At 36.7% G+C, this 15058-nt stretch overlaps 2 protein-coding genes across 2 annotated transcripts; one reads left to right on the top strand and one right to left on the bottom strand.

Annotated features, from left to right (window-relative positions):
• Nucleotides 1-2886: 2886 nt before the first annotated feature.
• On the bottom strand, nt 2887-5558 carry LOC146161107 (adenosylhomocysteinase-like). Its single transcript, XM_083384466.1, has 9 exons — nt 5468-5558; nt 5203-5393; nt 4550-4711; nt 4250-4426; nt 4091-4169; nt 3828-3956; nt 3550-3755; nt 3285-3491; nt 2887-3197 (listed from the first exon to the last, which is right to left on the bottom strand). The coding sequence occupies exons 1-9, from the start codon at nt 5496-5498 to the stop codon at nt 3066-3068; spliced, it is 1314 nt and encodes a 437-aa protein (XP_083240592.1). The 5' UTR covers nt 5499-5558; the 3' UTR covers nt 2887-3065.
• A 999-nt stretch (nt 5559-6557) lies between these two features.
• On the top strand, nt 6558-11493 carry LOC146161106 (V-type proton ATPase subunit d-like). Its single transcript, XM_083383419.1, has 7 exons — nt 6558-6720; nt 8112-8283; nt 8431-8609; nt 9318-9475; nt 9805-9981; nt 10278-10355; nt 10591-11493. Exons 1-7 carry the CDS (start codon nt 6588-6590, stop codon nt 10750-10752), a joined length of 1059 nt encoding a protein of 352 aa, XP_083239545.1. The 5' UTR covers nt 6558-6587; the 3' UTR covers nt 10753-11493.
• Nucleotides 11494-15058: the final 3565 nt, after the last annotated feature.

Here is a 15058-nt window from a genome sequence, read left to right as displayed (position 1 = left end):
TTTTTCTGGTTTCTACTGTTTGTTCATGCCTTAACAACTAAGCAGGACTGCAAAGTCGGACTCAAACGGCTTGTTTTGCTGGAGTCGGACTCGAGACTTGGGCTCGGGACTCGAGTAAGACCACGTAAAACTACCCGAGGCTCGAGTCCGACATGCGCATTCGCATTCGCAGTACCAAATTTTTAAACTAGTATTGCCGCCAACTGGAAATCGTAAAGGTGGAATAACACAGGGTGAAATATTTTCCAACCATGTACTGTGAGTAAATGAACTACGACACCCCTATAGTGGTTGCTGACTATCCACGTTATTTTAGTTATGTGAATTGGCGGAATACAGGCTGTAGAGCCAGGGCGGGACTCAGCAAAATCGCACATATGACAGGAGTCGGACTCGGGTTTGTTTTTTTTTGGCCGGAGTCGGACTTGGGTTATTTTTAACCGACTCCGCAGCCCTGCAACTAAGTGGTGCCAAAACTATTGTTTTAAAAAACTCTGCCATACCGAAACAGAAGCAAAATGTTTAGAGAAAACATCTAGTTTCCATAAACTGCTATATATCATAGGCGCCGAACGTGAGTGTGAAAAGCGTTTTTTGGACACCCTGGATTTCTGGCTAAAGTTACGGTCAAATAATTATGTGTGCGAAACCTTCCTTAATTCAGCGTGGGATAGTAGGCAACGATCTGCGAAAGTGTTCGTTCGAACCTACAAATATATAAAAACAAAGCCCACGTGGTGAAATATGCGTCAAGCCATTGACTGAGCTTGAAATAGACAAAATTGTCAATCCCTTTTTTAACTTTGAAACTGACTCCAGCCATAAGATCGAAATAAAGCACAGTTCGGAATAAGACTAAAGTAGAACTAAATACCAATAGCAGGGACGCCGGAGAGGGGGGCAAGCGCCCCTCCTGCCCTTTGCTAAGTGGGGGGGGAGGGCCCTTTTCATGAAAAATAATATATTGCTTTCAACTCAAAATTGGAAAATTCAAGTAACTTTTACTAGTCCACAGGGCCGACAGGAGTAGGGCTTTGGCTACGGAAAAATGATTGTAAAATGACATGGTTGACATTTGTTAAAACATTTTTGTTACCATTTTAAGCCAATTTAGAGGGCGTGGCCGCAAAAATTTTTCCGTGGGAGTACCCCCGGACCACGCAATATTTCGCCTGCGGTCTATGTTGCCCTTACCAAAAACGTCGCCCCCCTTGCCCTGAAATCGCTCCGACGTCCCTGCCTAATAGTCGTAAAACAGTCTAAATCAGTGGTAGGCAAACTGTAGGCCGCAGAGGCATTTTAGTGGGCCGCGTGAGTTACTTTTGAATAGCTTAGTGTTATCATGTAGTTGTGAGCCGCGTGATAGCCGTGGCGTACACATTCATTGCACTGTATTTTTAAAAGCGTAGCTAAGAATTTTTATATTGTTTGCGTGGTTCAGGCCCGCGTGACATGTGGCCCTGAGAGTGCCTGTCAAACTATATTTTTGACCAAATTAAACTATATGCAAACGTAAGATTTTTCGCGCTTCGCGCGTAAATGTTTTGTTTTATAGTATGTTTTACATGCTAAAACATACTGTAAATGGCATTACAGTGTTTTCGGCATCAAGACGCCGTGTAACATTTCACATTTTCTTGGTGTCAACGGCCTAACGTTGTATAAACTATTTGGACTCTCTGCAAAATGCAATTTCTTCCAAAATATATCTAGTTAAAGTAATTTTCTATTCAACTTTGCCTTTTGTATGATGGGTAACATTTTTTAAAATTTTAAAACAAATTTGACGTAATGTATTCCGTTTATTTGTTTCGTGCAAACTTTTAACGTCTTTGCGGTTGCCCCTATTCAGCCGTGAAGATAATAGTGTTAATATTTTATATGCATTAAGTACACTTCTTACGTACCGTAAACGATTCGCCAACTAAACCCCAATAAAGCATTTTTTAGCGTTTCGCGCGATAAACTTGCTTTTGTTTCATTAGGCTATACCACATCGGTTGTTTCGAGAACACCACGTTTCTTGAATTACGTGCACTACGACATTGCTTGTCCAATTTTTTCAGGTATTTTTTTTCGAGAACAAAACAATGTAAAATTGTTTTATAACGTAAATTTGTGACGTCATTGTAATGCCATCATCTCAAACGTTCGGTCGCTCAATACCAAAGAAAACATAATAATCCCAATCATGAGCTTTTAGACGCCACCCACACAACACAAATTCGTCTCTCTCGCACTCGATATTCGATACACGTAAAAAATACGACCCTTCATTTACTCTTATCGTCGTAGCCAACCATTTTAGAACTCGGATTTGGTTTTGGAGGCGCATCATAGTGCTTCATGGAATATTGTAAAAAAACTTCAATTTTTAAAAACTTAAAAAAAAACTTTTAAAAATTCAAAAAGAAGGCTTTTACTTTGTATATTTTTCGGTTTGTCTAATTGGACATGCAGTACTTATAGAGAGGACTATTTGTTAAAAAAAAAAAACTTAAAGCCATTAGGAGAAAAATTGCGGTATACACGAAAAAATTAGCGTGCGCTTCTCTCGCACAGTCCACAGGCATGACGCGATAAATAAATAAATAAACATTTATCGGCGTACTTGGATTTTTCTGCAAGATTCAGTCACATCGTGGTAATAGTCCTAGGTCGTTTTATTGCAGGACCAAACATGCCCTCGCTTTATTTATACAACAATGTTCTGCTTAGTATATTTGAATGTCTGTCATCACTAAAACTTGAGATTTTTTGTACCATCAGCATTAACGAGCACCACCTAATATCCAACCTATAAGAGTTTATAGTTTAAAAAAACTTCGTAAATGAGTTTGTGCACACATCCGACGATCTGCCTTGTCATGAGACACCAAACACAAATACATTTTTTCCTAATTTTATTAAATTGAGCAGTAAGAGAGTACAGGCACATTTTTACACAGCTATCTCTTTAATGTATCATACACATGGTAGACAAAATTGCAAAGTATTAATATAAACTGCCAGTGATTAGAACTCTCAACCAACTGCGCGAATTGATAACGGTAATATTCTGGAACTTAATAACGGTAATATTCTGGTTTGAATGGTCCCTTTTGTGGAATTCCAAGGTATTTGCTCTGAAATGGTGACAAGGTTGTAAGCTCAACCCCGAGCTTGTCCAAGTGAAGTCTGGCCACTTGCTCATCAAGCTGTGGTTATAAAACAGGTGTGAATTAATTATTTACAAACCCACAAAACATTAGGAGTACATAGCGCAGATAACTATTATAACTTACAGTCTTGGGCAACATGTAGACATGTCCACGTTTGTAGTTCTTGTACTCTGCATTGTTGGTCCAAAGTTCGATTTGTGCAATAATTTGGTTTGTAAAGGAGGTGCTCATCACAAAGCTAGGATGTCCTGTACCACAACCAAGGTTGACTAATCTGCCTTCAGCCAAGAGAATAATGTGGTTTCCATTGGATAACTTAAAACGGTCAACCTACAAAAAGGGTGATTTTAGTTTGTGGTCTCCTGCTTAAGCATATAAGCAATATTACCTGTGGTTTTATTTCAACTTTTTCAACTGCATTTGCAGTCAGCCATGCAACATCAATCTCGCAGTCAAAATGGCCAATATTGCACACAATGGTGTCGTTTTGCAACATCTGGAAAATCTCTGGTGTGATGATAGAGGTACAACCAGTACAAGTGACAATTATGTTAGCTTTAGGGGCTGCCTTTTCAACTGTAGTAACCTCATAACCTAAACAAAAAAAGGTATTTATACAATCAGCAGATATATTATATCAACTGCTAGAGAACAAATTTCTCTTACCTTCCATTGCTGCTTGCAGGGCATTAATTGGATCAACCTCTGCAATAAGAACTCTGCAACCAAAAGCCCTAAGTGATTGCGCTGAACCTTTTCCAACATCACCATATCCAGCAACCAATGCAACTTTACCTGCAATGCAAGGAGAGTTTTATACAAAGTCTAAATTATTGAACTATTTTATATGAAAGTTAATCTGCAGGCAGAATAAAAAAGTTGTATAGTATAATTTTTTATATTGTATATTTTTAAATTCCAAAGTCTACCTGCCAACATCACGTCAGTTGCCCTCTTAATGCCGTCCACAAGGGACTCTCTGCAGCCATACAGATTGTCAAACTTGCTCTGAAAACATGAGTAAAATAATAAATAAATACAAGATTTTTCCTAAGAGTATTGCTGTTTTAAAGAAAATATTTTGTTACCTTTGTTACGGAGTCATTTACATTGATGGCTGCAGCTTTAAGTGTTCCCTTTTCCATCATCTTGTAGAGGTTGTGCACACCAGTAGTGGTCTCTTCAGTGACACCGTGGATGCCTGGTGTCAATTCTGGGTATTTCTCGTGAACAAGGTTTGTGAGATCACCTCCATCATCCAAAATCTACAAGCAAATAACGGACAAAATTAAAAACACAAACCATGGGCGTTGTAAAATGTAGTGTACATTGAACACAGAATAAATGCATAATACCCTATTACTTCACATTGATTACCAAACTCATACCATGTTCAGGGGCTCATCTCCAAACATGATTGTCTGCTCAATGCACCAAACGTATTCCTCATCAGTTTCTCCTTTCCAAGCATACACTGGTGTGCCAGTTGCAGCAATGGCTGCAGCAGCATGATCTTGTGTTGAAAAAATATTGCAGGAGGACCATTGAACCTAGTCCAAAAAAAACAGTTCAATGTGAGCCATGAATTTGACAGCATAGAAATTTGTTTTTCATTAAAGCCACTAGGTCTTAACACTTATATATTTCCACAAATTGGACACATGAAATATTTAAATATTATTGAGGGCGCTGGTGTGAAATCCTACCATACATTCACACAACTATTTAACACAAAGTGTTTGGGTTAGGGTGCAAGTAAACGTACCGCTGGGTCAAGTATTATTATTATTATTATATTTATTTGTTCTTTGCAAATTTCTTTTTTTGACAACTCGTTTTATTACTTGTGGAAAAGTGATAAAATTCTAGACCAGCGTCATTTTCTGTAATGTAAGTTATGTACATGCCCAACTAACGAATGATTCTATTTTTAGTGAAATATAGAGCACATCTTCATCGATAGATTCCATTAGGTTTAAAAATCGACTTATACAACGACAAAGCAGAAACGATACCTATAAAAATACAAAATTTACCACACCTTAGCACCAAGAACTTGCAGCGTTTCGATTAAAACGGCAGTCTGGATGGTCATATGCAAACATCCTGCAATCCTGGCACCTTTTAGTGGCTTAGTCTCGCCGTACATTCGCCTTAACGACATTAATCCTGGCATTTCATTCTCTGCCATGTTCATTTCCTTGCGACCGAAATCTGCCAAGCTGATATCAGCTGCAAAAATCATAATATTAACATCTGGTTTCTATTGGCTCGTATAAGCTGAATAATACAAGTGCACCACTCACCAACTTTGTACGGTGATTTTCCTGGAGCCATATTGCTTGTGAAATACGTCAACTAAGGTTATGCTACCAACACGGTGGAAGTGGAGACTGAATGAGGCCGCTCACATGTTTTCGAGAACTTATATATACGAACGAAGTTAGCGAACCGAAACGGATGTTTTAAAATTCCCCATTATATGAAGAATTATTTAAGGTTATATTTTATTTAACTGTTTTTTAACATAAAATAGAATTTATTGAGATAATATATACTTAAAGAGCTTTTTAAGTAATATTTGACCTAAATGCTATTTTTTAACCAGTTTAATATTGTGTATCTATGGTGTGATGCGTCACATGAACGAGCATTTTTGCAATCACATGATTTTGCATTATTACTCAGCTGTTTCGGATCAGTAATTTTTAAGCTATTGGGGAGGTTTGCGTAAAGGCAGAGTCGCAATTTTCAATCTTTCTTGATAAAGGTTACACTAAGGAAGAAGGAACGTTATGTACATATTACGTAACTTCAACAAAAGAAGTAAGGAACTGCAACGTTCAGCAGTTTTTCTATGGGAAAATATTACTTCAAACAGACTGTTTAAATAAGGCTTATCAAGTTTTCTCTTTGTTTAAGTCTGCGACATAAGCACTTTTTTCAGGTTTTATTCAGCAATTCCTAAAGCTTTTGACATTCTCAAGTAATAATTTTTCTATGCTTTTTCTGTTAGATATATATATATTTGGCCTCTTTATTATATATATATATATATATTTGGCCTGTTTAAATTATTATTATATATATTTTCAGAACACAAATTATTATATTTATTTGTAAAATTATTCTTGATTCCTTAAAATGTAAATCGATTTGAAATAAGTAGAAAATAGTTTTAAGTGTAATATTTAAGACAAAATATGTAAAGCAGTAAGCGATGCTGCCATCAATCTTTTAAATATTTATTTACTTATATTTTTTTTAAATAATAAATAAATTTTGTTGCAGAATCTCAAAACATCTATTGCAATTAAAATATGTTATGATGAAGATAGAAGTAGGTTCATATTTAATTTTAAGTAAAAAATGTATTAATTTTTTTCTATAGATTTCTTGTAAATTGTTGTTTTAGTAACATTTAGAATGGGTTTTGATTTATCTGAATTGCTATTCAATGTTGACAATGGGTTTCTGGAAGGTTTGATGCGAGGATTTAAAAATGGAATCTTAACCAAAGAAGACTACAGACATCTTACTCAGTGTGATACACTGGAAGGTATATAGTTGAGTGTATTTATAATTTTTTTTCTATAATAGGGTGTATTGCTATGGAAAAGATGACGGTTTGCTTTAGTGAAATGTATTGTTTTTCATTACTTTTTAAGTAAACCTAAACTATCTTCAATGTTTGTTTTTTGCTTTTTATTCTTGTATTCCAGTTGAGTTTTATTGAGGTTCACACTCTTAGCAGCCTTGGCATCTGTATTTTATGTTGTTTTGGCTATTTTTCGCAAGTACGTCTGCCACCAACTATAGCAGTGCATCTCAAACTGTACCTACTAGCATACAATATGTTTGTTTTATACAATGTTCCTCTACCACCTACATTTAGACAACTCCAAAATTTTACCTGTACACCAGGAGGGTGAATTCATACAACGCTTTAATTCCTCCTTTCCTCTTGTAAATAGGGCCACTTTTTTCCAAGCATTGTACGGTACATTCAGGTTGCTTTAAGTAACTAGCATATGTGCCCTTTTGTCGGCATGATTTGTATTCAAGTGGTGTTTGAGCAGGCTAGTTTTCATCCATTAGAAAGGATGTTTACATGGGAACACACAATAAGACCTAAAACGCAGCAATACCTAAAGGAGAAAAATCTATAAAACCGTAGTATTAAGACCAACGACATAATACAGCCAAATACGCAGTAATATCCAGTACAGCATAAGATCAAAATCGTCTGAATAACATCTAAATCTGTCAGAATACGGCCTAAATTCATTGGAATAAGGCCTAAATTCACCTGAATTAATCCTAAATTCATCTAAATAAGGCCTAAATTCATCGGAATAAGGCCTAAATTCACCGGAATAAGGCCTAAAAGACCAAAATAACGCCCAAACCTGTGCATAGAGGGTATGGGACAATCGGGGCCATCCGTCTGGCGTTGGCCGTTTTGGTAACTATGTTTGAACACCCTAGTCTGACCAGCGCCGTCAGGGCGCCACTGTTTTGGCACCGGACTTTGGTCCTGGTTAGGGTTATTCGTGGTTAATGGGCGGGGTTAGAACATGGGTTAGCGTTGAAATTATTAGGGCAGTTAGTGATGCACTTGGCGACGTTTGGGGTTAGTTAAAGTGTTGTTTAAGACTGATTCAGACTTTTAAGGTCTTATTCCGACGGATTTAGGACTTATTTCGATTTGGACCGTACTAATACCATTAGGTATTTTACCATTAGGTATTAGTCTTATTTTGGCCTTATTCTGAATTGGTTTTATTCTGACGCTGGTGTTGTTCATATCTTGGTCTTATGGCCGGAGTCCGTTTATATTATACAAACTACTCACTGCAGCCAAGATTTCTTCTTTGTGTTCAAATAAGTCATTGAAAAATTGACATCTTTGTCATCTAGTTGATGTCAAATGTTTCTAATATATTTTAGATTTGAAACTTCATCTTCAAGGAACAGGTTATGGTCATTTTCTAGCAAATGAGCCATCACCACTTACTGTGTCTGTTATTGACGACAAGCTTCGTGAAAAGCTTGTTATTGAATTTGAATATATAAGAAATCATGCCTACAATGAGATGGCTACTTTCCTGGATTACGTTAAGTATGAAAGTTTGTGTAAATGTAAAATTTTCTGTCATAAATCTTCTATCAAAATAAAAAGTGCCACATGAATGTTTTAGCTATTTAAATGCGGTAATAATGAATGTTTAAGTTGACTTTATTAACATCCACCAATTCCTGAACTTAGATACAGTTACATGATTGACAATATTATCCTGCTGATCACTGGAACGCTTCATCAGCGCCAGCTTTCTGAACTTCTACCCAAGTGTCATCCGCTTGGACATTTTGATCAAATGGAAACAGTGACTATCGCCACGACGACAGCTGACCTGTACAATGCCATTCTCGTTGATTCACCCTTAGGTAAACTACAGGTTTATGTCAGTTATATATTCATTCAGACCAGTGCTGCACAACATTTTTTTGACTTGTGGCACAGTAACATGGTTGAAAAATTTTGATTGCACATCTTTAAATATATCCTATAAAACAACAGTAGTCAACAAGTCAAGACAGCCTAGAGCAAATGAACTATTATTGCTAAAGGCAATAAAATTGAACAGTTCCCATCCTGTTATCTTCAAGCTTAATTTTATGCCCATCCTAAAATGTTTAAAACACCTCAAATTCCTAGGCTTATAATTAAAAGTATGGAACTTTTATGCAATGTTTGTTGAAACACAACTAAGATAGATTTTATATATTAAGAAACTGAGGAATAAGATTAAGAACAAAATGACATCGCAATGTTATTGCCTTAGGTCCAAGTATATATAGATTTGTGGGTTGTTGAAAACTATGAGAATCTAGTCTGAATGCACTAATCACTGTGGCTTGTATGTTTAGCATTGCTCTAGACCCCTACTTTTAAATGTATTTACCTTCAATTTGAAATTATCTCAAGTTAAATACTGGACCACTATATAAAAAAATGCCAAAGCAAGATAATTGTCCTATGTTTTCTGAATTTTATTTACACTCTACCTATGGTACTCACATTTGGTTGGTGAAGTCTTTGTTTAGAATGATATAAATTAAAAAACAAGTTTGTAACCAACTGTTTGTTTTCAGCTCCCTTCTTCCAGGAGTGCATTTCTGAGGAAGACTTAAATGAGATGAACATAGAGATTATCCGAAACACGCTCTACAAGGCTTATTTGGAGTCGTTTTATGATTGGTGCAAGGAGATGGGCGGTGCAACTGCTGATGTGATGTGTGACATTCTGGCAGTGAGTTTTTTTGATTTTTTTCATGTTTTGTAGTGTATCTGAAATACCAAAAGTGGACTTGAACATCACATTGTTGTTTTTTATGATAAATACATATTATATATGTGTTAATATAGTGAACTAAATCTCACATAGTTAGTAATAATATGAGATAAGAACACCATAGAATTTTAAATAAAGTTTTATCATTTGCAAGTCTATTCATAATATGGTTATATCAACTGCGCAAGATGTACTTGACAGAATATTTAAATAAGGTAGTTGATTACTAAACACACCTAATGACATGTTGGTTAGTGTAGTTGTATTTAAAAATATTACTAATCCAGTTTGAAGCTGATCGACGTGCCATTATCATCACAATCAACTCCTTCGGAACAGAGCTATCTAAGGATGACAGAGCCAAGCTGTACCCAAGAAGAGGCAAGCTTTACCCAGATGGCTTGGTTGAACTGTCAAAAGCAGAGGACTATGACACAGTGAAGCGCATCGCCGAGTATTACTCTGTAAGTGATGTTTCTACAATCTTTGTCTTTGCCTAAATGACATTTCACGTCATTCTTCAGAGCACTATAGTGTTTTGAAAATAAATGCGAGTCAACTGATTTCTATTTTTAGGTTTTCAATTTTGCTTTGCTATATCAACATTATAATTGGTAACTTAATCGAAGAACAATTTTTTTTTACTTAACCTCTGTATATTTCTTCAGAAGTTTTCTTAATTTTGATGCAAGGCAAATGGCAATGTTGTATAATATTAATATTGTCTTGCATGGTTTATTTAAAACAACTAATTTTGTAGGAATACAAGCCACTTTTTGAGGGCACTGGAAACAACCCTGGTGACAAGACTTTAGAGGACAGATTCTTCGAACATGAGGTATTTTAGATATATTTTTTTACTATCCGTGAAAGTATTTTCTGTACTTTTAAAATCTCTGTTTATTGGTGCTCAATGCTCATAGTAGTTAGAAAGAGAATACTAAATGAAACTGTACTTTTCTGCACCAGTTTAATTAGTTCGAGCAAAAGGCTTCTGTTTGATTATTGAATTTAAGGCGCATATTATTCAACCACTGAACCCCCGTAATTTATTTTGTTGTTCTGTCGAAAAGGTGCTGATGAACCTCAACAGCTTCATGCAGCAATTCCAGTATGGCGTATTCTACTCCTACGTCAAGCTGAAGGAACAGGAGTGCCGCAACATCATCTGGATCGCCGAGTGCATTGCGCAGAGGCACCGGGCCAAGATCGACAGCTACATTCCCATCATGTGAGCGCCGACGGGCGCCGGTGAACTGCTGTTGTTGCATTTTTACGACTTATCTCTCCCCCTTTTCGATTTGTGTTCATAGTCTTCGTGTTGATCGTGTCGGTGCCGTCGCGTCACTTCGACCGATATATTATATATATAACGTGTTTTTATTAAATTTACTTGTTTCTACATTTGCGCGCAGTGGTAATGCGAATTCGCCGTTTTGCAGTTCGATGCGTGTTGTCAGACGCCCACTTAACGTAGCCCCGGTCGCTGGTTGTCGTACCTCACACGCTTTGTACCATAAGAAAAAGATTTTAGTAGTGTTTGCACAAGTATCAATCGCATTCAAATGATCCAAACAACTGTAATTTCGTTTTGTGCATATTAAACGGCCTAAATTGCATCATAACGTCACCAAACGACGAACGTTCGCCGTTTCGAACAGACCCGCCAAATTCGCCGATCGCCACCCATTTTAAATTGCTCTTAAAAAGCACAGCGCTTGAAAAGTCCATGGGAGCGTCTGGCCTGACGCACACATGCCGTCGCCGACGCCCGTCGTGTACATATCGTCGTACCTTGTGCAATACACCGTCTGTTCGCGTCAATAAATTCTCGTCCCGGTGATGTCAAGCTTTCGCCTTGTTTGACTTTCTGCAGCAAAGAAAGGTGACTGGAAGACGGAGTAGCGTTCTTGACACGAATGCACTTTTTTATTGCCGCTTAACGATAGCGCTCTCACATTTGATCCAAGAGTGCACACGTTACGCGCGGCGAATGACGAGGAAGAGTTTCTAATGTCAATACGGATTTGCTTGTTTTACCATTTTCGACCGTAAGTATTTTTATATTGCGGCATTAAAAAGTGCCACTAGACAACTGCTTACATTCATGATTTTTTATATGCTCTCAACCCTCGTAGCCCCCTGCGAATAAATAATTAACTTTCTAAAACCGCCACCTGAAGAAGTTTTTAAATTAGAGTGCATAACCACGCGAAGAAATAAAGAAGAACATAATTATAATTAACGTGATAGAAACACCAAGTTGTTGCCAAAACGTATTTTTTGCCCATATAGGAAGTGCAGTGAAAACAATGTTGTGTTTTAGTTATGGGCCTACTTCATTGCAAATGTTATACGTTAGGCATTTATGTAATATGCTGCAAAGAATACAAAGTAATTACTACCATTGATGTGTTGCTATTACTTGACAATTACGCGGTGCATAACCTCGCTGAATTTTGGCCTTAAGTCACCTTGAGTAACCCTGTATAGCTAACTTTGCTCGTTTTACAATGACATGTTTGTTTGTATCTTAACGCCCTTCAAGGAAATCTCTACTGTACCTGGCATTTTGGCATTTGATGCAGCACAATAATTGTTTCGCCACAGCGATAGGCGGCGTTAATCCAAACTTTCGGCGATACAACGAATAAATTATATCGGTTCCAATTACCCAACATAAACGGTAGAGTAGTACCATTATCTATATGCTAGAGAGTTATGTCCGTGGCCTCCCAATTACCACTCCGTGTCCCCCTGGGGGCCGAGAGCCACGGTTGAGAAACTCTGCCATAGACCATGGCATTGCAACCTAGACGGCACTCTTCGAGTTCAGTGTTTATTTCAACATACTACGCTTTGTATCGATAAACTAATAATGCCATTCATTAATAAGGCGAATGCATATTATATTAAAAGTTTTAGAGTAGACCTAGACCTTGCTGACTGATTGTTGTTCGAAGGGATGCTCTCCTTTTTAAGCTATTAAAAATTAGAACTTTAATCGTCAATTTTATGCATGCTGTTGAAGAGCAAGATTCTGTTGTGAAAACACATACTTATTAAGCTAATACGCTCCATCTGATATTTTTGTACAGGCGACAAAAATGCGGGCCACACATAATAAAACAAAAACAACCGTGCTAATAGGTTTGCCTTTCCTTTAAAATTTAAAGTTTAAATGTTTAGGCTTTTTTGATTTTATGGCGTAGATTTTGAAGCTGTGTATGGGTTTTAAATTCCTGATAAAATTCGAACGCTTGATTAAATGGCTGTTCCATATAGATGCGGGCTTAAGAATGGAGCACCCTGGCGAAGATCAGGGACAACCACATAGGTTAGGCTAGAAAAAGGCACAGCACAAGAAAATATTTTGACATAAGTTGAACAATTTAAATTCAAAGTACATTTATTTTGCCAATAAATGTGTTTAGTCCCAGCCAAATGATTTTGGCAAGAGTAAAAGCTTCAAATATTTTTATTTAGACTACAATTTGATAAATATAGGATACAAATGTCATTTCTGCACCCATCCCCTTGTTGTTTACAGTCAATATGTTTTAAAATAAAATTTGTTTCTGATATCGAGACAGTACAACGATGGTTCAACGTTTTTGAGTTGAACAAAAATGGCTCTCTTGTGCGATTGCTTGTAAGTCTTTTCCAACAGCCAAATGTTAAAACTATGCATATGCAAACACGGTCTGATTAAGCTTATAGTTTGACAAACCAAAAATAATACACTTTTAAATGCGAGATAAAGGGTAAACTCTCAGAAATATAAACATAATTTTTTTTCCAAGAGCAAAGAGCAGTGGTTCTTAACTTGACAATAACAAAAAACCTTCAACGCCATTGTGAAATATCTTAATTCTATTTTGGTATATCTTAGGAAGCCGGTATACAATTTGGTGTATCGTACAACCCAAACATTACGATTTTGCTTATGACTGTTTGATATTTGGATTTTTTTAACTTTGAGCATTATCCTTACTGAAAATACTTAAACGGAATTAAATTTATATAGAAATATGTATCTTAAAATATATTTGTCAGATTAAAAAAATATACTCTGAGATAAAAAGACGAAACAACGAGCGCGCGTACCAAGCGAGCGTCGTCGCAATATTCCTAAAAATGGTTATAGCAATTTTTCATTTTTAAACTTTTATGGGTTAAGCTTAAATCCTTCTTACAGTTCGTTTAACCAAGCAAAACTTAGGTGGAGTTCGCAAAATATCGCATTTAATGTGGATGTTTTATCAATAAGCAATTTTTCACTTCAAGCCCCATTTCTTACGTTTAGACGCCGTTAAGAAACACAGGATCACGTGTTCACTATAAAATAACGCCACGGTACAAAAAAATTATTTCTGGCAGATGCGGGCCGTATGCCAAAATATATTTTCATTAGGCCTATGTAGGGCCGGTCTATTACATGCTTAGGCAAGTGCCGTACTGTGGCGCTATAGTCCAGTATTTAGTCTTTCCATTTGAGAAACAACACACGCAACATTGCTATTTGGTTGCTTGCTAAATTGCATCAATTTAAAAAAATGGCGTTGACGTGCACTTACACACGGATGATACACACGTATTAGAGAAACGTGGCCTATACTAAAAAATGGGTACAGGCATTTTGACCGAATGCCATTACACGAGTAAACTTAAAACATTCCTAAATATTAAAAAAAAATTAAACTACTGTTATACATCACAAAAAGAGGGAAATTTTAATAAAATTTTAAATAAACTTCGGGCCATACTCCATTAGCGCGTCTTAACTATAGCCTACAACAAAGGTTTTTTCTGTAGGCGTGCCAACCCTATTGACACGCAACTGTCGACCTCCAAGCTGTTAGCGGACAGTCTAGACCAGTGGTTCTCAACCGGGGTCGCGGCACTCTAGGCCAGGGTGCTATTTTTAACACTCAAGACTCAAGAGTGTCGAAAGATATTTCAAATTCTTAAGGAACCCAATTTTTGGTGTATTGGTAAGCTTCTTGATACAAGTTTTTGTGTACGATAAAAGTGACAAAAGTTAAGGTTTTTCAACCATGTTGCACAGTTGATGTTTGTTTCTATCTCGTTTATTGCAACGTACGACAGTTAACCACCCAGCAAAAATACGAGCAAGGGTACCGCGAACTATTTATGATTTATGAAGGGTGCCGCAAGCCAAAAGGCTGCTAAACACTGGTCTAGAAAGACCTGGCGTACCAATAGTCATCAGTGTAGCCTACCATACACATGTTGTGAACCTAAACAAACTTGTAGAAGTTGTGTGACTGCCGTCTTGTCTCTTTACTGTTGTAACCTAATTGTAGACTTGTATAACACTAAAACAATCAACCTACTATAGGCAATTTCATTAAAATAGCGGTTATTTTATTGAAATCAACCCGAGACTCAGCCTAGTTGCTTTTGTGAATTATTACCATATCTTCTAAAACGAATTATTTTTTTTGCAAACTTAATCAAATAAATGCTATAGCACAATAATTTGCTATTATGTTTTTTTTAACTAATTCAGGATAAAAT

This window comes from Ascidiella aspersa, chromosome 3 (genome assembly GCF_963924565.1).
Source record: "Ascidiella aspersa chromosome 3, kaAscAspe10.2, whole genome shotgun sequence".
Classification (NCBI taxonomy): domain Eukaryota; kingdom Metazoa; phylum Chordata; class Ascidiacea; order Phlebobranchia; family Ascidiidae; genus Ascidiella; species Ascidiella aspersa.
Note: the sequence above shows the minus strand (reverse complement) of the source record. Positions and strands in the feature narration are given on the sequence as shown.